Source organism: Manis javanica, chromosome X (assembly GCF_040802235.1).
Source record: "Manis javanica isolate MJ-LG chromosome X, MJ_LKY, whole genome shotgun sequence".
Taxonomy (NCBI): Eukaryota; Metazoa; Chordata; class Mammalia; order Pholidota; family Manidae; genus Manis; species Manis javanica.
Genome location: NC_133174.1, coordinates 25,650,197 through 25,676,902, shown reverse-complemented (window position 1 = coordinate 25,676,902; position 26,706 = coordinate 25,650,197). Strand labels below are relative to the sequence as shown.

Below are 26,706 nucleotides of genomic sequence, written 5' to 3'. Positions count from 1 at the left end.
CCGTCATTTTAACATAACTAGGGGTTTGTCCCTATGATTATTTCCATTTTACAAACTAGAAAACTGAGACACACTGTTGCTTAAGAGCCATCTAAGGCTAGCTAGTATATGATCAAGTCAAGTAACTGAATCCCAGTACCTTTATGGGTTAGTTTGAATTGCTCAAAAAGCTGACTCAAACAAGTACTGGAGCAGGTAGTTCATTGGGGACGTGATCCCCTCTAGCATAAGGGAGGGATAGGGAAGTAAGCAGAGAAAAGAGAACAGATAATAGAGGTGCTCCTGTAGGTTGGTTCAATGTCCTGTGTAACCCTTGCAAAGGCTTAGAGAACATGGCCAACAATTGTTCCACTGGGCTTTTCATCCATAGTCCCTCATTTACTGAAGATTGCATCTGGGGGAATTAAATCTCTGTCAGTTCTGAGCTGCTGCACAGACGGGCTTACCAAATTCTCCTAGAACTGGAGAAAGCCCTAATGCAAAGTAGCAGAGAGAGTGGATGTTTGAGGTGGGAAACCGTCAGCATCCAAAGATGACAGGCAAACTCTAGTTTAGAGCAAGGAAATAAAGCATGAAACATTAGCTATATCGACCACTCCATTTTCTCCATAGTGCAAGTTTGCCAAATATATCTCATGACTGAAATATCCCATTATACTGTCCCCAAACAGTCTCTGTTTGAGCCTTTGTCTTTTTATAAAGCATCTCATTGACACAGACATTTGGAAATGGCTATTGTGTGTTTTGGCTGAGTGCTTTCCTTTTGATTTGAAAAGAACTATTTAAAACTCCATGAAATAGGTAAATATATATCACAAAATAATGTCTATTTTAACTTTTAGTACAGAAATTGAATATTTTAAAAGTAAATTTGACTAGGCTGAGGTATGGAAACAGGCATCTAGTTAGCATTTCCACCACAGTATCCAAGTATTTAATTTCGCCTCCAAATTACTTCAGAGACTTTGATCTTATTTTGATTTATTCTGCCATAATTAGTCCATGATTATTATTTTTAACAAAAATAAGTGATCTTTTTTCATGACACACTACTAAAGTATCTTTCAAGTCTGCATACTAATTAATAGTAATTTATTTTTACCCATAACAAGTCTGTACCCATATATTCACATTCAAACAAGATGAGATATTTGAAATCACTTTGTAAATGATAATGTACTACAGATATATTCATTATTCCCATTATTGCTAAATACAGATTTAATTTCTCTGGGCATGAGGAGGTATATTTATACTAGTACCATTTCATATTTTTTTATTTATCTTTCAAATCAAGAAGACTAATTGCTGAACATTTAGATATACTATCAAAATATCTTACTAATTGTTATTAAAACTGCTCCCTAGAAATTGTATCTATTTTATAAGATAATGTAATTTATAGAAATGACCCGCAGGAAGTAGTGGTGTATCCAGGAGTAAAGTTTTATTGCTTTTGCCTATTTTTTCTTTGGATTTTTCTGTATTAATATGTATCATAAGTCTGCACATCTAGTCTTCACAATTCTGTATCAATATTTTTACTCCCATGATACAGATGGACACAATGAGACACAGGTTAAGTAATTTGCCAGCAACATGGAGCTAGTGAGAAAGAGCTGGGTTTTGAAGCCAAGCAACTTGACATGAAAGTGTACATATTTAATCACTGACCTGATACTGTATCTCATACATATCCTTGGTGTCAGAAGGGAATTTGAGGAAATGTTCATGGACCATTTCTACCATCTACCACCTGGCTTTCTGTTTTCCAACTCATGCCACTTAGGACCTTTTTGAATACTCTAGGAGTTCTGATTTCTCTTCCATTTGAATAAGCTACTTCTACCTCATGATTATTATTCCCTATTTCATGGTAACTTTCATAGCTATGCATTAACGTATTCTACAAATTTTGCATATGTTTTCAACATATATGGTGCTGTTGATTATTTCTGAGAATATGCAATTGTGTGATTATATAAGATTCTGGCCATAACTCCAGTTTGTTAATATAGCATAAATTCTATAACTAAGCAGCAGGGGATGGGAGGGAACTTTCATCCAATATGAGCTGACACAGCTGTTCAAATTATTGTCTGGGTCCATCAACTCCCTACAATAAAAAGCATTTGGCCTACATGAGAAAGAAGCAACATTTGCAGGGGAGGTAAAGGGTCAGACAGGTCATCCATAACATCTTACATTGTGATACGAGCCGTGGCAGTCATGAAAGATGAAGGAAAGGGCAATTTCACCATCTTCCAGAGTGTAATTCACCCAGAAAAAGCAAGGCAGATTTTTTGCAAGAAATACTCTCTATTTTTATGCTATATAGTAATGAAAATAAATATTTCAGTCCCAAGGCCAAATTTTGGTAGAAGACATTGAAAAGTGGTTTTACTTAGTGGATGCTCAATAGATGTTTTTTGAAAAGAGCTGATAATTAAGACAGGTTTATAATTAACAGAGCCATTTGAGCAGTATGGTGAAGAAAAAACTTTGGCCTGGGAATTAGTAGATCTGAGACTTAATTATGCTATTAATTATTTGATTTACTCAATTATTTGATTTTACTTATTAAATACCTATTTCTGTTTAAGTATACCATATTGAATATATTGTAACAGGAGTTACAAAGACATAATAGTTCTCCCATGTAAGTGTAGTCACATAGGAAGGGGGTCTTGGGTGGTATATGGTCTGCATTATTGAAGAGGGTAAAGTATTTGTGTCTGTGAGTATACACCCACCCCCATATAATAAGGATACAGTTTGACAAATGCTAAGTGTATCTGTATATCAGAAGAATTGATTGATGAGTTCTTTCGAGGAGAGAAGGGTGCTTGTGAAAATCCTCACATCTGAACTTGATTATAAGAGTGGGAGTTCATAAGTCACACTCCAGAAACTGGCACGGAGGAAGAACTAAAGAAAGTAAGCAGCTTATTCATGGAGGTACTTGGCTTGTGTGGCTCAGGTAGACCTGGCAGGTGTGTTGTGCAGAGGGGTAAGGAGTATGTGTGAGTGGCAAGAGGCGTGATGGATATTGAGTTTAGAAGAGAATTTGGAGTCAAATTGTGAAGCCTCTTATATGCCATTGTCAGGACAAACATTTGTCAAGCTTGAATAATGACTTACGGGTGACTTATTTGGTCACTAGATGGATGATAATGCCATTAATTGAAAGGAGAAGGATATGTGAATTTCTTTGGGAAGATGAATGATATCGTTAGGGTAAGTAAGTGCAGGACATCTAGGTGGAAGTATTAACTAGAGTCAGCTATGTCAGTAAGAAACTCAGGATATTAATCAAGATATAAAGTATAGATTTAGATAGCATCAGGATCAATATATAGTGGTGATTGGTTGGGGTGGGGGGGGTCATTTTGCTTAGGAAGAATGACTATAGTAGACCAAGACAAGAATAGATAGGACCCTGGGAGAATGCCTGTATTTCCAGGGTAAATGGCAAATAAGTTAGTGAAACTGGTAAAGAGACAGCCCTTATGTTGGAAGGAGAACTGGGGACAGTGGTATTTCAGAAGATCAGGAAGTTTGTGCGCTCTTTCTAGTAATACCATTTACTGTATGGGTTTCAGTTACCACACGCCAGTCAACTCAGATTCTTGCACTTCAGGTTCCTATATCCAACTGCCTACTATGCATATCCTTCTCCTTGTCTCAAAATACCCAAAACTCAGTATTTCCCAATTCTTCCCATGCCCTCATTACATATACAGACCCAGTGTTCTTCCTGGGAGCTCAGGACTCCAATTTGAGTAGTACAATTGGGTGTACCTCTTCCAAGTCCCCTACCTCCACATCTAATTAATGACTAGTTTGTATCAATGATAACTATTAAGTGTATCTTCCCAGCATTTACCTCTCTCTAGTCCCTCTGCAACTCAGCAGTACAGGCCATCATGGGTGGCCTGTCATAGTTTATAGTTATAAACAGCTAATTGGTCTTTTTACCTCTCCTGATATATTCTCCATACTGTTAAATTAATTTCGAAAACACAAACCTATATTGCTGTTCCCCTACTTAAAATTCTGCTTTCGTTTCTAACTGCCTTCTGGCTAAAGCTTAAGACTCTTCAAAATTTGGCTGATGATTATTTCTCTTTTATCTAAAAATCACCTTTGTCCTTTTGTCCTCCTCCTCTTTTAGTTTCTCGAAAGGACTATGATCTTTCTTTAACATCCTGATAGTTGCACTTGCTCTTTGTATCGTCTGCAGTTCTTTTCCACCTTGTCTGCTTCTATACTCTTAATAACTTTCAAAATTCAGCTGAGATGTCACTTTAAGGAAGTACTGGATTTTTCAAGATCCCATATCACATACTTATGACAAAACCCTCTATTTTCTTTGTCAGAGAACTTATCTGTGCATCTAGTATTTTTTGTCACCTTTTTCTCTCAGCATGCTATAAGGACAAAACAGGTAGGGACTTTATCTTTTACACAGTTGTATTTCTACCACCTAAGAGGTGTCAGTTTGTATTTGTCACTTAATAGCCTTAAAAAGGAAAGGTTATGTATTAGCTTCCTGTTGATGTTATAAAAATGACCACACATTTAATACTTTAAAATAACAAAAATGTGTTATCTAACAGTTCTTCAGGTCAGGAATCCAAAATTGGCCTCACTGGGCTAACTAACATTAAGCCCAACAGGGCTTGGCACCTTGGAGGCTTTGGAAAAGAATCCACATTCTTTGGTTCATGGCCCTCTTCTTCCACCTTCAAAATCAGCAAGATTGGGCCAAGACCTTCTTATGCTGCCATCTTTCTGGTTCTCCCTCTTATACTGCCCTTTTCCCTTTTCAAGGACTCTTGGGACTGCGCCCACCCAGATTACCCTATCAAAAATCACCTGATTAACAAATCTAATTCCATCTGCAACCTTCATTCTCTTTTCCATAACAAAGAGTTTTGAAACATTTAAATTTAACTTAAGTAAATTTTAACTAAACTTATTCACAGAGTCTGGGGATTAGGTGATGGGCATCTTTGGAGGACCATTATTCTATCTACCACAGGATAATAGAATTAATAACTTCAGAGAAGAAAAATGAGGAGTCTGGAAAGTAAATTTGGTCATTAACTTCAACCACCTCTATTGAGCACTACTGTGTAACACATTCTATGTCAAGCGCTGGGAATACCGTTAAGATCCAGATTGTCACTGTCTTAGACATTAGAAATGATACAGGTGATATTATTAAAAACTTTTGTAGAACTATGAGCAGTGAAAATTGCATTATATTGACTGTAAAGTGACTGGGAAATAAGGAAACCTCTTTGACACTAACTGTTTTCTCTTCTTTGTTCAGTAATTTAATTATCTTAGACCTCCTCATTATAAAATGACCACGAGCATCACCTTCAGCCTTAGCATTCTATAATCCTATGATCAAAAGCTATTACTCAGATTTAATGAAAAGCATTTTTCATGTCATTTTCCATTCTACTGTCCTCCACTTTGCATTACCATTTTGTAGCATTAATAACATGGGAAATCCATTTTCTAAATATGTCCCTGAGTTTCAGGCCTTCTTTCATGATATTCCACATTATAACATAAACTTATCTAACATTTACCATTAATCTCTCATATTTCTCACTTCCTTTTTTCTCATGTTTGGTGGAAGCAGAGAATTAGCTGATCCCAATAGCTCTTCCATATTATTTAATAGTTCTCTATTTAAAGTGAAATAAACTCAAATCCCTTTGTATTTCATCACTATATGTGTTTCTAAACTGTTATCAACTTTAATATTCTCTAATAAACTTGGATTTCCTGGGCACTGAAGTGATGAAGATCTTCAATTAACACTGACTAGCACCCAAGGACATATCATTTTTAAAAATGTTTCTCGGACACAGATTATTATTAATTTTCATGTGTAATGAGGACAATTCTTGGTGTTCAAATAACAGGGTTGTTTTGTTCTCAGCTTTTAAAGGCTTTCACTCATGGTGTCTTGTCTGACAGCACAAAACGGGTCTTTCCACAATCTCATGAGGGGTCTCTTCATGATCTCACACCCAACTTCCTTTGTATTGTCATCCCATTCAACTCCCTTCTTCACATTTTTGAAGTGCATCAAAATTACATTGCGTCTAATGAAAAACATGCCCTTTTGGTTTCTTATATCCCTGCCTTTGTTCTTGCTGTCTCCTCATAAAGATTCATCTTCCCTTTGCACCTTTTTCTTTTCTTATTTTTACTCATCCTTCTAGACTCAACGTAGCTATCACCTTCCAGAAAATGTCTTCCTTAACACCCATATAGCTATATATTGCTTTCTCTGTGCTCCTGTAATATCCTTTGAATTTATGTATCCTGCCTTATATAAAACATTTAATATTTATCTGTGATAGGTCTATTTTCTACTTACCTGGGAACCTTGATAAAAACTGAGTCTTATCTTCTTGGTAACTAGTGCATTGGCCAGCACATACTAAGCATTCTGTAAATAATCATACGTAAGTTATTGCATAAATAAATTATTTCATTACATCTTAACAATAGCCGATTGAGTTAAAAGGCAATTAATAACCTCATTTCACAGATAAAGAGGCTGAGGCCTGACAATTTTAAGACCACCTTTCTAGTAAGTCCTGCACTCGATTGAAAGCCAGTTCCCCTGATTTAATATTCTCTCAGTTTGCCCAACATCATTTTTTTTTTTTTTTTTTTTGAGAGGGCATCTCTCATATTTATTGATCAAATGGTTGTTAACAACAATAAAATTCAGTATAGGGGGGTCAATGCTCAATGTACAATCATTAATCCATCTCAAGCCTAATTCTCGTCAGTCTCCAATCTTCTGAAGCATAACGAACAAGTTCTTACATGGTGAACGAATTCTTACAGAGTGAATAAATTCTTACATGGTGAACAGTACAAGGGCATTCATCACAGAAACTTTCGGTTTTGATCATGCAATATGACCTATAAACCATCAGGTCAAATATGAATATTCATTTGATTTTTGTACTTGATTTATATGTTGATCCCACATTTCTCCTATTATTATTATTATTTTTATTTTTAATAAAATGCTGAAGTGGTAGGTAGATGCAAGATAAAGGTAGAAAACATAGTTTAGTGCTGTAAGAAGGCAAATGTAGATGATCAGATGATCAGGTGTGTGCCTATGGACTAAGTATTAATCCAGGCTAGACAAGGGCATCAAGACATCCACGGATGCAGAAGATTTCTCTCAAAGCAGGGGGGGTGAGGTTCTGAGCCTCACCTCTGTTGATCCCCAAATTCTCACCTGATGGCCCCCCTGCGACTGTGCCTGTCTTAGGTTGTTCCTCCCTTGAGGAATCTTACCCGTCTCTGGCTAACCAGTCATCTTCCGGGGCCATACAGGGAAATGTAAAGTTGGTAAGTGAGAGAGAAGCCATATTGTTTGCAAAGGTTAGCTTTTTACTTCTTTGCAGATTTATGCCCTGTGGCTTCTATGCCCAGCACTTGTCTCGAGGTATCTTTACCACCTGGAGGAATTATGATACTCGGTAAATTCGATATGAGGCACGAATTCTATTTAAGGTTTGTAATTAGGAAGGAAGAAGAAAAGCTATAGATGTAGCATATGAAGGAAACTTGGGAGGATTGATTATTTCTTTGACATATCTTCTTGTATAGTACCTTAAGTATGTATAGGTTTTAAACTACTAACTAATTTGCACACACATATTAACATAATAGGAATACGGTGACATAAACAAAGCAAATCTATAATTACCAGCCATCTCCAGTGAAGCCAAGAAAACCATTTAGGCACCCTAGGCATTTGTGAAAATTTATCTATGATATGATGGATATTTTCCAACTGTACTTGAACCATCAGACAAATTAAAGCAGCCCATTTCTGGGATCTGTTCACATCCCATATGTTCTTTTAACCATAGATAGTCTATAGTCATGAGATTTTGGGGTGCTACAACTTGCACCCCTCCCAACTCCTGGTTGAGTTCCAACAGTACAGATCCAGTCAAATTCGTTGTCTCACTGTATGCACATGCCAGCCTAGACATCTCCCTCCTCCTTCTTATGGCAAGTCCAGGAGACGGTGGGCTGGATGCAGCCACAACCGCAGCATCGTCCGGATCCCTGTGGAGGCTTTTTGATGATCATCCCCCGGCACGAGTCCTCCAGAGAGTGCTGATGCCGGAAGCTCCTCCTCATATCTTATCTTAGTTCATTTTCTGGGTATCCAAGCTAGGCCTTGATCTTCTGCGTAGAAACAAACAGACCCTTTGCCCACACTTTGACATGCCCTCTATACCACTGTGCAGAACTCATTGGAGGTCAGCACAGAGTAACTGCTTTTTTTTTTTTTTTTTAATTAAGAGAAAGGAATATTATCAGAAAAGAGTACCTCCATAGCTGATCATCTGACACCCTTTAAGTGATCAACATTAAGGATATTTAAAGCATGCGTTGATCTTTGATTTACCAATAGTTTTATCCTGTTAAGGAGTAATCCCCCTTTTCTTTCTTTCTTTCTTTCTTTTTTTTTTTAAATTTTTAATCTACACTTACCTGAAGAATACTATGTTTACTATGCTCTCCCCTATATCAGGTCCCCCCTAACAACCACATTACGGTTACTGTCCATCAGCTTAGCAAAATGTGGTAGAGTCACTACTTGTCCTCTCTGTGTTGTGCAGCCCACCCTCCCCTTTCTCCCTCCCCCCCATGCATGCTAATCTTAATACCCCCCTTCTTCTTCCCCCCCCTTATCCCTCCCTGCCCACCCATCCTCCCCAGTTCCTTTCCCTTTGGTACCTGTTAGTCCATTTTTGGGTTCTGTAATTCTGCTGCTGTTTTGTTCCTTCAGTTTCTCCTTTGTTCCTATACTCCTCAGATGAGTGAAATCATTTGGTATTTCTCTTTCTCCGCTTGGCTTATTTCACTGAGCATAATACTCTCCAGCTTCATCCATGTTGCTGCAAATGGTTGGATTTTTCCACTTCTTATGGCTGAGTAGTATTCCATTGTGTATATGTACCACATCTTCTTTATCCATTCATCTACCGATGGACATTTAGGTTGCTTCCAATTCTTGGCTATTGTAAATAGTGCTGCGATAAACATAGGAGTGCATCTGTCTTTCTCAAACTTGATTGCTGCGTTCGTAGGGTAAATTCCTAGGACTGGAATTCCTGGGTCAAATGGTAGGTCTGTTTTGAGCATTTTGATGTACCTCCATACTGCTTTCCACAATGGTTGAACTAATTTACATTCCCACCAGCAGTGTAGGAGGGTTCCCCTTTCTCCACAGCCTCGCCAACATTTGTTGTTGTTTGTCTTTTGGATGGCAGCTATCCTTACTGGTGTGAGGTGATACCTCATTGTAGTTTTAATTTGCATTTCTCTGATAATTAGCGATGTGGAGCACCTTTTCATGTGTCTGTTGGCCATCTGTATTTCTTTTTTGGAGAACTGTCTGTTCAGTTCCTCTGCCCATTTTTTAATTGGGTTATTTGTTTTTTGTTTGTTGAGGCGTGTGAGCTCTTTATATATTCTGGACGTCAAGCCTTTATCGGATCTGTCATTTTCAAATATATTCTCCCATACTGTAGGGTTCCTTTTTGTTCTATTGATGGTGTCTTTCGCTGTACAGAAGCTTTTCAGCTTAATGTAGTCCCACTTGTTCATTTTTGCTGTTGTTTTCCTTGCCCGGGGAGATATGTTCAAGAAGAGATCACTCATGTTTATGTCTAAGAGGTTTTTGCCTATGTTTTTTTCCAAGAGTTTAATGGTTTGGTGACTTACATTCAGGTCTTTGATCCATTTTGAGTTTACCTTTGTATATGGGGTTAGACAATGGTCCAGTTTCATTCTCCTACATGTAGCTGTCCAGTTTTGCCAGCACCATCTGTTGAAGAGACTGTCATTTTGCCATTGTATGTCCATGGCTCCTTTATCAAATATTAATTGACCATATATGTTTGGGTTAATTTCTGGGGTCTCTAATCTGTTCCACTGGTCTGTGGCTCTGTTCTTGTGCCAGTACCAAATTGTCTTGATTACTATGGCTTTGTAGTAGAGCTTGAAGTTGGGGAGTGAGATCCCCCCTACTTTATTCTTCATTTTCAGGATTGCTTTGGCTATTCGGGGTCTTTGGTGTTTCCATATGAATTTTTGAATTATTTGTTCCAATTCATTGAAGAATGTTGCTGGTAATTTGAGAGGGATTGCATCAAATTTGTATATTGCTTTCGGCAGGATGGCCATTTTGACGATATTAATTCTTCCTAGCCATGAGCATGGGATGAGTTTCCATTTATTAGTGTCCCCTTTAATTTCTCTTAAGAGTGACTTGTAGTTTTCAGAGTATAAGTCTTTCACTTCCTTGGTTAGGTTTATTCCTAGGTATTTTATTCTTTTTGATGCAATGGTGAATGGAATTGTTTTCCTGATTTCTCTTTCTATTGATTCGTTGTTAGTGTATAGGAAAGCTACAGATTTCTGTGTGTTGATTTTGTATCCTGCAACTTTGCTGTATTCCGATATCAGTTCTAGTAGTTTTGGAGTGGAGTCTTTAGGGTTTTTTATGTACAGTATCATATCATCTGCGAATAGTGACAGTTTAACTTCTTCTTTACCAATCTGGATTCCTTGTATTTCTTTGTTTTGTCTGATTGCCGTGGCTAGGACCTCCAGGACTATGTTAAATAACAGTGGGGAGAGTGGGCATCCCTGTCTGGTTCCCGATCTCAGTGGAAATGCTTTCAGCTTCTCGCTGTTCAGTATAATGCTGGCTGTGGGTTTATCATATATGGCCTTTATTATGTTGAGGTACTTGCCCTCTATTCCCATTTTGCTGAGAGTTTTTATCATGAATGGATGTTGAATTTTGTGAAATGCTTTTTCAGCATCTATGGAGATGATCATGTGGTTTTTGTCTTTCTTTTTGTTGATGTGGTGGATGATGTTGATGGATTTTCGAATGTTGTACCATCCTTGCATCCCTGGGATGAACCCCACTTGGTCATGGTGTATGATCCTTTTGATATACTGTTGAATTCTGTTTGCTAATATTTTATTGAGTATTTTTGCATCTACATTCATCAGGGATATTTGTCTGTAATTTTCTTTTTTGGTGGGGTCTTTTCCTGGTTTTGGTATTAGGGTGATGTTGGCTTCATAGAATGAGTTTGGGAGTATTCCCTCTTCTTCTATTTTGTGGAACACTTTAAGGAGAATGGGTATTATGTCTTCTCTGTGTGTCTGATAAAATTCCGAGGTAAATCCGTCAGGCCCCGGGGTTTTGTTCTTGGGTAGTTTTTTGATTACTGTTTCAATTTCTTTGCTTGTAATTGGTTTGTTTAACTTTTGTGTTTCTTCCTTGGTCAGTCTTGGGAGGTTGTATTTTTCTAGGAAGTTGTCCATTTCTTCTAGGTTTTCCAGCTTGTTGGCATATAGGTTTTCATAGTAGTCTTTAATAATTCTTTGTATTTCTGTGGAGTCTGTCGTGATTTTTCCATTCTCATTTCTGATTATGTTGATTTGTGTTGACTCTCTTTTTCTCTTAATAAGTTGGGCTAGAGGCTTATCTATTTTGTTTATTTTCTCAAAGAACCAGCTCTTGGTTTCGTTGATTTTTGCTATTGTTTTATTCTTCTCAATTTTGTTTATTTCTTCTCTGATCTTTATTATGTCCCTCCTTCTGCTGACTTTAGGCCTCATTTGTTCTTCTTTTTCCAGTTTTAATAATTGTGATGTTAGACTATTCATTTGGGATTGTTCTTACTTCTTCAAGTGTGCCTGGATTGCTATATACTTTCCTCTTAAGACTGCATTCGCTGCATCCCACAGAAGTTGGGGCTTAGTGTTGTTGTTGTCATTTGTTTCTATATATTCCTTGATCTCTATTTTGATTTGTTCATTGATCCATTGATTATTTAGTAGCATGTTGTTAAGCCTCCATGTGTTTGTGAGCCTTTTTGTTTTCTTTGTAGAATTTATTTCTACTTTCATACCTTTGTGGTCTGAAAAATTGGTTGGTAGAATTTCAATATTGTGGAATTTACTGAGGCTCTTTTTGTGAGCTAGTATGTGGTCTATTCTGGAGAATGTTCCATGTGCACTTGAGAAGAATGTATATCCAGTTGCTTTTGGATGTAAAGTTCTATAGATGTCTATTAGGTCCATCTGTTCTAGTGTGTTGTTCAGTGCCTGTGTCTTTACTTATTTTCTGCCCGGTGGATCTATCCTTTGGGGTGAGTGGTGTGTTGAAGTCTCCTACAATGAATGCATTGCAGTCTATTTCCCTCTTTAGTTCTGTTAGTATTTGCTTCACATATGCTGGTGCTCCTGTATTGGGTGCATATATATTTAGAATGGTTATATCCTCTTGTTGGACTGAGCCCTTTATCATTATGTAGTGGCCTTCTTTATCTCTTGTTACTTTCTTTGTTTTGAAGTCTATTTTGTCTGATATTAGTACTGCAACCCCTGCTTTCTTCTCACTGTTGTTTGCCTGAAATATGTTTTTCCATCCCTTGACTTTTAGTCTATGCTTATCTTTGGGTTTAAGGTGAGTTTCTTGTAAGCAGCATATAGATGGGTCTTGCTTTTTTATCCATTCTATTACTCTATGTCTTTTGATTGGTGCATTAAGTCCATTTACATTTAGGGTGACTATTGAAAGATATGTACTTATTGCCATTGCAGGCTTTAGATTCGTGGTTACCAAAGGTTCAAGGTTAGCTTCTTTAGTATCTTACTGCCTAACTTAGCTCGCTTATTGAGCTGTTATATACACTGTCTGGAGATTCTTTTCTTCTCTCCCTTCTTATTCCTCCTCCTCCATTCTTCATATGTTGTGTGTTTTGTTCTGTGCTCTTTTTAGGGGTGCTCCCATCTAGAGCAGTCCCTGTAGGATGCCCTGTAGAGGTGGTTTGTGGGAAGCAAATTCCCTCAGCTTTTGCTTGTCTGGGAATTGTTTGATCCCACCATCATATTTAAATGATAGTCGTGCTGGATACAGTATCCTTGGTTCAAGGCCCTTCTGTTTCATTGCATTAAGTATATCATGCCATTCTCTTCTGGCCTGTAGGGTTTCTGTTGAGAAGTCTGATGTTAGCCTGATTGGTTTTCCTTTATAGGTGACCTTTTTCTCTCTAGCTGCCTTTAAAACTCTTTCCTTGTCCTTGATCCTTGCCATTTTAATTATTATGTGTCTTGGTGTTGTCCTCCTTGGATCCTTTCTGTTGGGGGTTCTGTATAATTCCATGGTCTGTTCGATTATTTCCTCCCCCAGTTTGGGGAAGTTTTCAGCAATTATTTCTTCAAAGACACTTTCTATCCCTTTTCCTCTTTCTTCCTCTTCTGGTATCCCTATAATACGAATGTTTTTCCTTCTGTATTGGTCACATATTTCTCTTAGTGTTGTTTCATTCCTGGAGATCCTTTTATCTCTCTCTATGTCAGCTTCTATACGTTCCTGTTCTCTGGCTTCTATTCCTTCAATGGCCTCTTGCATCTTATCCATTCTGCTTATAAATCCTTCCAGGGATTGTTTCACTTCTGTGATCTCTTTCCTGACATCTGTGATCTCCTTCCGGACTTCATCCCACTGCTCTTGCATTTTTCTCTGCATCTCATCCCATTGCTCTTGCATTTTTTTCTGCATCTCTGTCAGCATGTTCATGATTTTTATTTTGAATTCTTTTTCAGGAGGACTAGTTAGGTCTGTCTCCTTCTCAGGTGTTGTCTCTGTGATCTTTGTCTGCCTGTAGTTTTGCCTTTTCATGGTGATAGAGATAGTTTGCAGAGCTGGTACAAGTGACCGCTGGAAGAGCTTCCCTTCTTGTTGGTTTGTAGCCTTTTCCTGGGAGAATAGCGACCTCTAGTGGCTTGTGCTGGGCAGCTGTGCGCAGACAGGGCTTCTGCTTCCTGCCCAGTTGCTTTGGGGTTTATCTCCGCTGTTGCTGTGGGCTTGGCCTGGCTGGGGCTGTTCCTCCAAAATGGTGGAGCCCCGTTGGAGGGGGAGCAGCCAGGAGACTATTTATCTCCGTAAGGGGCCTCTGTGCTCCCTGCTGCCCAGGGGGTTAGAGTGCCGAGAGATCCCCAGATTCCCTGCCTCTGGTCTAAGTGACCTGTCCTGCCCCTTTAAGATTTCCAAAAAGCACTCTCCAAACCAAAACAACAACAGCAACAATGAGAGAGGGAACAGAAAGAAAGAGAAAAAAAAAAAAAAAAAAAGGAAAAAACAAGCGATTTTTTTTTTTTTTTTTTTTGTCCTCAGGTGCCGGTCCCAGGCACCCGCTCACTGGTCCTGCTGCCCTGTCTCCCTAGCACCAGGGTCCCTGTCCTTTCAAGGCTTCCAAAAAGCACCCACCCACTGGTCCCGCAGGGAAGGAACGCTCAATATTCTTTGTCCTCAGGCACTGGTCCCACGCACCCGCTCACCAGTCCCGCCGCCCTGCCTCCCTAGCACCGGGGTCCCTGTCCCTTCAAGGCTTCCAAAAAGCACTCGGCAAAAAGAGAGAAAAAAAAGGGGAAAAACGCGCGATTTCTTCCGTCCTCAGGTGCCGGTCTCAGGCACCCACCCACCGGTCCCACAGGGAAAAATGCAGGATATTCTTTGTCCTCAGGTGCCGGTCCCAGGCACCCGCTCACCAGTCCCTCCGCCCTGCCTCCCTAGCACCGGGGTCCCTGTCCCTTTTAGGCTTCCAAAAAGCACTCGCAGAAAAGAGAAAAAAAAAAGGGCAAAAACGCGCGATTTCCTCTGTCCTCAAGTGCCGGTCTCAGGCACCCGCCCACCGGTCCCGCAGGGAAAAACGGGGGATATTCTTTGTCCTCAGGCGCCGGTCCCAGTCACCCGCTCACCAGTCCCGCCACCGTGCCTCCCTAGCACTGGGGTCCCCGTCCCTTCAAGGCTTCCAAAAAGCGCTCACCAAAAAGAGAAAAAAAAAAAAGGGGAAAAACGCGCGACCTCCTCCGTCCTCAGGCACCAGTCTCAGGCACCCGCCCCCCGGTCTCGCAGGGAGAAACGCCGGATATTCTTTGTCCTCCAGCGCCATTCCCAGGCACCTCCTCACCGGTCCCGCCACCCTGCCTCCCCAGCAACGGGGGCCCCTCCCTCTAAGGCTTCCAAAAAGCGCTCGCCAAAAAAAAAAAAAAAAAACCGCTCCGGTTTCTCTCCACCCGCCGGGAGCCAGGGGGAGGGGCGCTCGGGTCCCGCCGGGCTGGGGTTTGTATCTTACCCCCTTCACAAGGCGCTGGGTTCTTGCAGGTGTGGATGTGGTCTGGATGTTGTCCTGTGTCCTGTGGTCTCTATTTTAGGAAGATTTTTCTTTGTTATATTTTCATAGCTCTATGTGTTTTTGGGAGGAGATTTCCACTGCTCTACTCACACCGCCATCCTGGCTCCGTCCCCTGCCAACATCATTTTTATAGAGTAACTCACTTGTGTGAATCATGAATATCACAATTTAATTATCCAACATTTATAAGGGACTTAGGGTCTCAGGAACATAAAAGTAAATAACAGGACAAAAGGTCATTGCACTAATCTTAGAAAATATGAAGGGCCAGATTTATTGAATAAAAAATGACTTTATTAGAAAGGGTTAATTAATTCTGAGATGAAATGCAACTTTTATGTCATGGTAGAAAGCTCATTTTACATGAATTTTCCCTATAAGAGAATAAAATAAAATGTTGGTTACTTTTTGCAATTCATGAAGTAGTATTTCTTCATTCCTTGACATCTCCAAGGAACAGTTTTCAAATATTTTTTTATGAGATTTTCTTCCTTGCTTCTTGCACTAATAGACCTAGACATATTTTTATTAGTAGAAGAAAATCAGTTGTAAACAAACCCTAGAGAAAATGAAATAGGATATGTGCTTCTTGAAATGACTAAACAGGTGTATAATCACATCCTAGTAAAACACATTTCACTTTATTCTTTTTTTATCTTCTTTGTTAATGATTTCATGTTAAAATCTATTGCTAAAAAAAATCTATTGCTATAGTACATCCATAAGTCTACAATAACATATTTTTATTGCAGTACTGAAGTAGTCTCCATAAGCTCTGTGAAAATTCATGTATGTATGTTTGTGTGTGTCAACTTTAGAGTAACTGTGAATATATAACTGATCATGCTTAAAATGATCAACTTAATATGAGAAATAACAATGGGAATGGATAGATTCAAATACATAAGAGTATAAAATTTAAGCATAATATAAATGAAATTAAAATTAAAAAGAATAGGACCACATGGGAACATATATACCTTCACTGACTAACAGTAAGTAGCTTAATTTATAATGGTAATTCTTGATTTGGATTTCATGGTAATAGGAATCTTCTGCAGGTAGGTCAGTGAACTCCATGTAACTGTATGTAAATATGTATGTATAGGCATTTTTTCTGTAAAAAAGGATCATTATTTTGGGGGGGTTGGTATCATTAATCTACAATTACATGAGGAACATTATGTTTACCAGTATCCCCCCATCCCCAAACACCCCCCCACAAACACCATTACCGTCACTGTCCATTAGCATAGTAAATGCTATAGAATCATTACTTGTCTTCTCTGTATATACTGCCTTTCCCATGTCCCCAACCCCCTACATTATGTGTGCTCATAATGAAGCTCCGTTTTCCCCCTTATCCCTCCCTTCCCACCCATCCTCCCCAGTCCCTTTCCCTTTGGTAACTATTAGTCCATTCTTGGGTTCTGTGAGTCTGCTGCTGTTTTGTTCCTTTAGCTTTTGCTTTGTTCTTATACTCCACAGATGAGTGAAATCATTTGGTACTTGTCTTTCTCCGTCTGGCTTATTTCACAGAGCATAATACCCTCTAGCTCCATCTATGTTGTTGCAAATGGTAGGGTTTGTTTTCTTCTTATGGCTGAATAATATTCCATTGTGTATTTGAACCACCTCTTCTTTATCCATTCATCTACTGATGGACACTTAGGTTGCTTCCATTACTTGGCTACTGTAAATAGTGCTGCAATAAACATAGGGGTGCATCTGTCTTTTTAACTGGGCTGCTGCATTCTTAGGGTAAATTCCGAGAAGTAGAATTCCTGGGTCAAATGGTATTTCTATTTTGAGCTTTATGAGGAACCTCCATACTGCTTTCCACAATGGTTGAACTAATTTACATTCCCACCAGCAGTGTAGGAGGGTTCCCCTTTCTCCACATCCTCACCAACATTTGTTGTTGTTTGTCTTTTGGATGGTGGCCATCCTAACAGGTGTGAGGTGATATCTCATTGTGGTTTTAATTTGCATTTCTCTGATGATTAGCGATGTGGAGCATCTTTCATATGCCTGTTGGCCATCTGAATTTCTTCTTTGGAGAACTGTCTGTTCAGATCCTCTGACCATTTTTTTTATTGGATTCTTTGCTTTTTGTTTCTTGAGGTGCACGTGCTCTTTATATATTTTGGATGTCAACCCCTTATTGGATATGTCATTTATGAATATATTCTCCCATACTGTAGGATGCCTTTTTGTTCTATTGATGGTGTCCTTTGCTGTACAGAAGCTTTTCAGCTTGATATAGTCCCACTTGTTCATTTTTTCTTTTGTTTCCCTTGCCTGGGGAGATATGTTCATGAAGAGGTTGCTCATTTTCATGTCCAAGAGATTTTTGCCTATGTTCTTTTCTAAGACTTTTATGGTTTCATGACTTACATTCAAGTGTTTGATCCATTTCGAATTTACTTTTGTGTGTGGGGTTAGACAATGATCCAGTTTCATTCTCTTACATGTAGTTGTCCAGTTTTGCCAATACCAGCTGTTGAAGAGGCTGTCATTTCCCCACTGTATGTTCATGACTCCTTTATCATATATTAATTAACCATATATGTTTGGGTTAATATCTGGGCTCTCTATTCTGTTCCACTGGTCTGTGGGTCTGTTCTTGTGCCAATACCAAATTGTCTTGATTACTGTGGCTTTGTAGTAGATCTTGGAGTTTGGAAGCGAGATACCCCCTGATTTATTCTTCCTTCTAAGGATTGCTTTGGCTATTCCGGGTCTTTGGTGGTTCCGTATGAATTTTAGAACTATTTGTTCCAGTTCATTGAAGAATGCTTTTGGTATTTTGTTAGGGATTGCATTGAATGTGTAGATTGCTTTAGGCAGGATGGCCATTTTGACAATATTAATTCTTCCTAGCCAATAGCATGGGATGAGTTTCCATTTGTTAGTGTCGTCTTTAATTTCTCTTAAGAGTGTCTTGTAGTTTTCAGGGTATAGGTCTTTCACTTCCTTGGTTAGGTTTATTCCCAGGTATTTTATTCTTTTTGATGCCATTGTGAAAGGAATTGTTTTCCTGATTTCTGCTAGTTCATCGTTGGTGTATAGGAAAGCAACAGATTTCTGTGTATTAATTTTGTATCCTGCAGCTTTGCTGAATTCAGATATTAGTTCTAGTAGTTTTGGAGTGGAGTCTTTAGGGTTTTTTATGTACAATATCATGTCATCTGCAAATAGTGACATTTTGACTTCTTCTTTACCAATCTGGATTCCTTGTATTTCTTTGTTTTGTCTGATTGCCATGGCTAGGACCTCCAGTTCTATGTGGAATAACAGTGGGGAGAGTGGGCATCCCTGTCTTGTTCCCGATTTTAGAGGAAAAGTTTTCAGCTTCTCACTGTTAAGTATGATGTTGGCTGTGGGTTTGTCATATATGGCCTTTATTATGTTGAGGCACTTGCCCCCTATACCCATTTTGTTGAGAGTTTTTATCATGAATGGATGTTGAATTTTGTCAAATGCTTTTTCAGCATCTATGGAGATGGTCATGTGGTTTTTGTCCTTCTTTTTGTTGATGTGGTGGATGATGTTGATGGATCTTTGAATGTTGTACCATCCTTGCATCCCTGAGATGAATCCCACTTGTTCATGTTGTATGATCCTTTTGATGTATTTTTGAATTCAGTTTGCTAATATTTTGTTGAGTATTTTTGCATCTATGTTCATCAGGGATATTGGTCTGTAATTTTCTTTCTTGGTGGGGTCTTTGCCTGGTTTTGGTATTAGGGTGTGGCTTTATAGAATGAGTCTGGAAGTATTCCCTCCTCTTCTATTTTTTGGAAAACTTTAAGGAGTTTGGGTATTATGTCTTCTCTGTATGTCTGATAAAATTCCATGGTAAATCCATTTGGCCTGGGGTTTTTCTCTTGGGTAGTTTTTTGATTACCGTTTCAATTTCATTGCTGATAATTGGTCTGTTTAGATTTTCTGTTTCTTCCTTGGTCAGTCTTGGAAAGTTTCTTTTTTCTAGGAAGTTGTCCATTTCTTCTAGGTTTTCCAGCTTGTTAGCATATAGATTCTCATAGTATTCTCTAATGATGTTTTGTATTTCTTTGGGGTCCATGGTGATTTTTTCTTTCTCGTTTCTGATTCTGTTGATATGTGTTGATTCTCTTTTTCTCTTAATAAGTCTGGCTAGAGGCTTATCTATTTTGTTTATTTCTCAAAGAACCAGCTCTTGGTTTCATTGATATTTTTCTGTTGTTTTATTCTTCTCGATTTTATTGATTTCTTCTCTGATCTTTATTATGTCCCCCTTTCTGCTGACTTTAGGCCTCATTTGTTCTTCTTTTTCCAATTTCAATAATTGTGACTTTAGGCTGTTCGTTTTGGATTGTTCTTAAGAAGGATCATTATTTTTATGAGATAGTCAAATGGAGTCCACAACTTGAAATACTTAAGAACTACTGATTTATGACCTCATAACAGTTAATTACAAAATATCAAGTGCTCAGCAGATACACGAGCAGAGGAAATAAACAAGTCTTTTTAACAAAAGTAGAAATATGTAGGTTAAATAAATGTATGGAATATGTTTTACTTCATTAATAATCCAACATTGAAATTAAAACAAGCATCAACTATTTGCTTATATCTATCTAATAATGCAGCAATTGCTTTAAAAATCAAAATCAACAAACTTGTACCAACAGCATAACCCCATTCTTTGTGATACCACTAAAAGCTGCTATGACCATTGGGAAAGCAATATTATACTATTTAGTAAAAGCAATGAAAGTTTCCATAACATTGAGCAAATAATTTATTCTAAGGTACACCAGAAGCTAAAAGAGAATGCATGAAGATTTTCATAATGTTGGAATCTCTAATAGTAAATAAAGGTAAAGGGCAGCCCATAGAATATTTATAATAAATAAGTGAAAAGTACCCACACAGAATATTATTGTGGCTATGTACAATACATGTTTATGGGGATTGTAATGTGTAGACACAAAACATTTGGGTGATTGTGGAATGTTAAAATAGTTTCACAATACTAACATAGCAAGACTTGAAACTCTATCAACATTATTTAAAATATTAACAAATGACTCAACCAGCCTTATAAAGGTTCAGTTTTCAATTCTAGATTATTCCATGCAGACATGCAGGTTGTGCATTGTAAAATTCCAGGATGTCATTCACATAGATTATTAACATACATGGAACCCACTGGATTGTTCAAAATAGAGGTTCTGAATTCACGATTATTTTGTATTTTTATTAATATGTTCAGCTTTTCATGACTTATTATCTACTGGCATTCCATATTATCTATTCAATTATGATGTAAACTGATCAATGTTAAAGGCCATGGACTGATTCAAATAATCTGTATCAACTTCCTCTTTGTCAGTTGCTAGCTTTATTCCTTCTGAGCTTTTAGTTTTTTAATATATGAAGTAGTAAATTACATATGAATAGTGATGATATTATGTTAAACAGATTTGTGAGTAATGACACACTAATAAATGTTATATATTTTATAATAAAATCATTTATATTAATATTTATCATGTTAAGGAAAATAATGTTACTGTATCAAACTAAAACATTAGCATATAATTCACTGAAGGCATATTTTTCTAGTATTAAAAGCAAAAAAAGTAAGAGAGGGCGTCTAGTGAAGATGTTTATATGATGGAACTCACATTTAGTGCTATTTACACAGTAAATACATAATATTTTACACATAATGTCAAGGTTTCCCTCCTGCTTTCAAGGCCTTTCTAAAAACTGCTCTTTGTACATAAAATTCAAAACAATAAAAATATTGCTTTATTCCCCACTTATGACATAAAAGTATTTGGAACAAGTGTCTTCAAATGGCCTCCTGTTCCACTTTTGGTGAAGATGGTTGGGTATGTTTTAACAACTTCTGAATATATGCATCCAAATGACTCATTTACTCTTCCATTTCTGATAGATAGGCTATGCATGCACATGCAGGAAAAAAATAAGTGGGATTGCAAATTAACTTGTAGGAATATATGTGTATGACACTGTTATATAGCTGTACAGAACAACCTTTCTACAGCAAGTCAGGGAAAGTGGTTTAATTTTTTATTTTATTTTATTTTTATTTTGTTATCATTAATCTACAATTACATGCAGAACATTATGTTTACTAGGCTCCCCCTTCACCAAGTCCCCCCTACAATCCCCATTAGTCACTGTCCATCAGTGTAGTAAGATGCTGTAGAATCACTACTTGTCTCTCTGTGTTGTACAACCCTCCCTGTGCCCCCACACACATTGTACATGCTTATCATAATGCCCCCTTTCTTTTTCCCTCCCCTTACCCTCCCTTCCCACCCATCCTCCCCAGTCCCTTTCCCTGTTAGTCCCTGGTAACTGTTAGTCCATTCTTGGGTTCTGTGTTTCTGCTGAGGTTTTGTTCCTTCAGTTTTTCTTTGTTCTTATACTCCACATATGAGTGAAATCATTTGGTACTTGTCTTTCCCACCTGGCTTATTTCACTGAGCATAATACCCTCTAGCTCCATCCATGTTGTTTCAAATGGTAGGATTTGTTTTCTTCTTATGGCTGAATAATATTCCATTGTATATATGTACCACATCTTCTTTAGCCATTCATCTACTGATGGACACTTAGGTTGGAAAGCAGTTTAATTTTGACCACTGAAATGTTTTGTTAATTTTTTTTATTATGAAAAGGGTAGTATTGAATTTATGGAAGTAATATTCAAAAGAGGCTAGATTAAGTTTGACAACTATTCATATTTGTTTTTATTTTTTCATACTTGCCAAGAAAGGGAAGGCTTCCATATTGTAGCTATAATTTATCCCATACTGTATGGATAATGCTGATATTTGACCACATACATAATAACTTGTGGGAGTAACCCAATTAAATAAGAAGAAAATATTGTGTGATCCTAAATGATATTTTCTCACCTAAGAAAACCGTTTTTTGGTTGACTTTTTATCCACAGTTATCTCTTTTATTGCTAAAGAGTATCTACTTATGGATTAATAATGTGTTTTAAAGATAAACATAGGCTTAGTGCATGGCACATTTGTTATGGGAAAGCAATTCTTTACTGTACATCATCTATTTTCAGGAGAAGCAATTGAGATTTACTACTGAAAATAATATGAGAGTGAAAGAAATTATTTTGTCAGGGCATTTCAATAAGGCTTTTTGTGACCTATGTAAATAAAATAAGAAATATCTCAATTTTAAGTCTCTCTCAGATGCCTTCATTTATTGAACATTGACTAATATAATTATATTTACAGTAATTTAAAGATAATCTTTAGCTGCAATAAAGTACTTTATAAAACAAGACTGATGATGTTTCTGTCCATTTGACTCCATACTAATTTCCAAGTTAGGAAAAAAGATAATTTTTAGAAGCAGAAACCCCATGAAGCTGTTTCTTCATCATTTTCCACCCTAATCTCTGTGTAAGAAGTCCTTGGGGATTTTTCCTTCGAGTATTTTTATGTAATCCATGAGGAGTATTATTTGCATTTTGATTTGAAATTTCCTGATTTTTAGATGAAAAGAGGTACTAGAAATTATGGAGTAGCAAGATCCCTCCTCCTCAAAAGCATTCACATGTTTACCAAATATTTGCTGAGCTCTTAGTTTGTGTAGAAAATGTGCTAGGTTCTGGGATGTAAAGATAATTAAGCCATTCTCTTGATTATCAGCAAACCTGTGCTGTAATGGGAGGAGGTACATGTTGGAGTATGTAGGTATTGCAAAGGAGGGAAAAATCATTTCTACATGGATTGGGGAGGGGTTAAGAAGAAAGGCTCAGGGATAGTTTTTTCAGAAGAAATAAGCAAATAAGTTCTCCTGATATACTAGGGAATCTACTCATAAGGGAAACAATATTTCATTTATTCAGATGAGATCACTTTCTATAACACTTTTATATAATATTTGAGCTAGTATAGGCTTGACAGTATCAGTTACTTTTCAGATTTCATTTTAGTTTGGATAACCAATCCCAGTATCACTTATGTTTCATTTCATTATCTGCAAATTTAATACTAAATATAAAATAATGCTAATGCATAATAATTGTGTGTTATTTTGGTTGTAAAATATGAACAATATTCAAAATTGCTTCTTAACTCCTAATCTTGCTGATTTTACATTGTAGATGAAAGAGAAGATGTTCAAAAGAAAACATTCACAAAATGGATAAATGCACAGTTTTCTAAGGTAAGGGTATTTTGTTGCTTTTCTTTTACGATGTAATATAAGTTGCTGATTTTTCCAAGTGAACTATGTACCTATGCGATTTAAATGTCCATATTGTTTTTTTCATAGTGTTGTTTTAGCTGTGCAAATCTGGGAAAAGTATGTTGACTTTTAATTAAGGAAGAAGCAGCAGAATATAAGATAAAGAGAAATTATTTAATTTGACAAAATGTATCTTTGCTTCTTCTTGATGATGTGAGTTTCTGTAACGACATCAGTCATCAGAGGATTATAACAGCAATTTTTCATCAAGTACCTAGTATGTCACATATCAACAGAAGATCTGAGGGATTTTTACTGTTCGGAAAACAATCTTTTTTTGGTCCTTCTTGGTCTTTATCAGTTCAAGAAAAATGGATTTAACTGCCTTGAGTCTATGTGACCCCTATTGGTTAAAGCATGTGCCAAATAACTTAAAATGATAAGTTTATCCTTTTTTTGCAGGCATCAAATCATACTCTTAATACTTATTTATTTTGCAAATGCAATTCAATTTGTGATCCACAGCACAACTCTAGATAATTATATATGAGCCCAGAGTAAACTATTCTTAGCTTGAAAACTAGTATTTGAGAGTAAAATATAAGGAAGTTTGTTTAGATTTCAAATATCTAAGACTTAGATTTATATTTAATAATTCTGGATTAGGGCAAATAAGATGCTTTGTAAGTCACTTTCCTCATAGTTTCATCATGTATGTATGTGTAAATGTATATTGAATACATACCTAATAAATCTACATAATGGAAATATAAAGCTAATAAAATATGATCCCTATATTCAAGGCTTTAAAAGTGGCAAGACGGTGATGATGGTTATTTTGCATGTTGTGAGGTTTAAAAGAATCACTGTATGTGAAAATTTCTAGCTCAATGTCTGACACTCAGAAAGTATATGAATTACTCTCTCCAGGCATATGTCCCATTTTCTAAAAGTCTTGGTAATGCACCCAAAATAATCCACTGGAAGATGCAATGTAAAAAGCATTCCCTTTACTATTATATAAGATTTTAGAGTATCATTCATTCTTTATGATATCTGATAGCAGAATTTTGCTAGGTACTGTTTAGTAAAGTAGCAAGAAGTAAAGTCACTGAATTTTATCTAATACAACCCATTTAAATTTACTTACTAAATTAATAATTACTAAATCACTATTACAGAACTTTAAACAATAAACATAAAAAGAAACGTATTTTTTTAAACCTCAACTTTTCTTAACTAATGGGGTACAAATTATAAAAAAGAATAACAACACAAATGAAGAAGAAAAAATGAAGTTTAAACTCAGAATTATTTCATATAGGATAGGAATTCATAATCTACCCATTATTTACTAGCTGGGTATGATATGGTTTAATTGCTGTATCTACTGGCCTCATTAAAATTCCCTTCATTTTGGAAATTTTGACACAACTAATAGGTACAAGGTTTCTCAGAAATATGCAGGCAAATCAGAATTATAGATAATTTGAAATAATAATGGTAACATAATACTCTGAATCTTTGAGTTAAACCTATGAGTTGTCCTAATAAGGTGTGTAAACATGACAGAGTCTGTGAATCCTCATTCCCACAGGTCCAAATGGATCATCACTCTCTATACATTGACATTTTCAAGAATCGTTCACCACAATTCACATGTTAATATTCAAACCATAGTTCGATATCCTATCTTCTAAAAATACAGTTAACACTTAAACAATACAGAGGTTAGGGGCACTGACCCCCTGCCTTGTCAGAAGTCCATGTATAACTTTTAACTTCCCAGCAACTTACCTACTAATAGTCTACTGTTGACCAGAAATCTTACTGATAATATTAACAGTTGATTATCATGTATTTTATGTTATGTGTATTATGTACTGTATTCTTTCAATAAAGTAAGAGAAAAGAAAATGTTTTCAAATTGCTTGCAAATATCCAAAAAATTTTTACAATATATTTTTTGAAAAAAATTTGCTTATAAGTGACCCAGCAGTTCAAAATGGTGTTGTTCAAGAGTTAACTGTACATTGTTGACACCATCTTACAGCAATTTTTCCCTACCCTCATGAGTTCCCATATTTTAAAACCTGTGGATTACATACATATGTGCATTGACTGTTTTTTCCCCAAGTATCCTCCCCACATTCAGTTCCTACTTATTTCACTTATTTTATAAATGTTTTCCCTAAACTTATTAAAACTGGATCAGTAGTGTCACCATTCTCTCAAATATGGAAGTTCATATTTGAGCCTTAACCTAGGTATTTGGCATATAAATAAATGAGTAGGCTGTGAGTGGTCAGAGAAAGCCGTACTCTGGGCTAGAATGAATCTGGAAACTGATGCTGAAAACTGTGCTGACTGAGAGACCAAAGAAGGAGCATCAAAGAGCAAAGCAATCCAAACGGAGAAAATGGGAGTCCATTGACAGCCGAATTGTGTGTTTTCTTTGTAACCCCAACAACCATTACTAGTGCACTAAATAAATATAATAAGTGCACTTTGATTGATAGTGCTGATAACTAAATATATTCTAAGCTTAAGAAAAGAGGAAAAATTCTGAATGGAAAAGACTATTTTGAAGACTCTAAAAAGAGAGAAAAAGCACTGAAAAATGATCATATGTATGTGTGATAAATCAGAAAATAAAACATACAACAGTAAAAATGAATATGATGAGTTAAAGTATTTATCAGTTAAGCATATACACATGCGCCCACACACACATTTATGTAATATTTGTCAAGTATTGAAACAACAAAGTTCCTTGTTATTTTGTAAAGCTATGTAAGGGATAGTTAAAGGCGGGGGAAATGTGGTTAAGTATAGCCTCATCGTTTTGTGTTATTTGAAGTCAACTGTACCTTTGTAGTAAATCCAACTGATTTTTCACTTGCCCAGTACCATTTTAAAATAGGCCCTATTTCTTTTCAAAGTAAGTCTTCTATTAACCTTCAATTCCAGAAATTTCTGCTAGAATGTGATTTATCACATTTATCCTATAAAGGTAAGTAACATTATTTATCTCCACAAAAACACACAGCCATTGCTAGCTAAGATTAACTCAAGGTAAATATTCTATTCATGTAATTTGTAGCTATTTTATGATCCTAAAAAAATATTTAGTGTATACAGTACCACAAATATAATTCAC

General features: G+C 36.8%; 1 protein-coding gene across 10 annotated transcripts in view; it reads left to right on the top strand.

Annotated features, from left to right (window-relative positions):
* DMD (dystrophin) overlaps positions 1 to 26,706 on the top strand; it is a 2,259,748-nt gene that overhangs the window by 287,996 nt on the left and 1,945,046 nt on the right. For all 10 annotated transcript variants that reach the window (XM_036992000.2, XM_036992004.2, XM_036992005.2 and 7 more), the window contains exon 2: positions 23,464 to 23,525. In XM_036992000.2, coding sequence (XP_036847895.2) covers positions 23,464 to 23,525 — 62 coding nt within the window. The remainder of the gene's footprint in view (positions 1 to 23,463; positions 23,526 to 26,706) is intronic.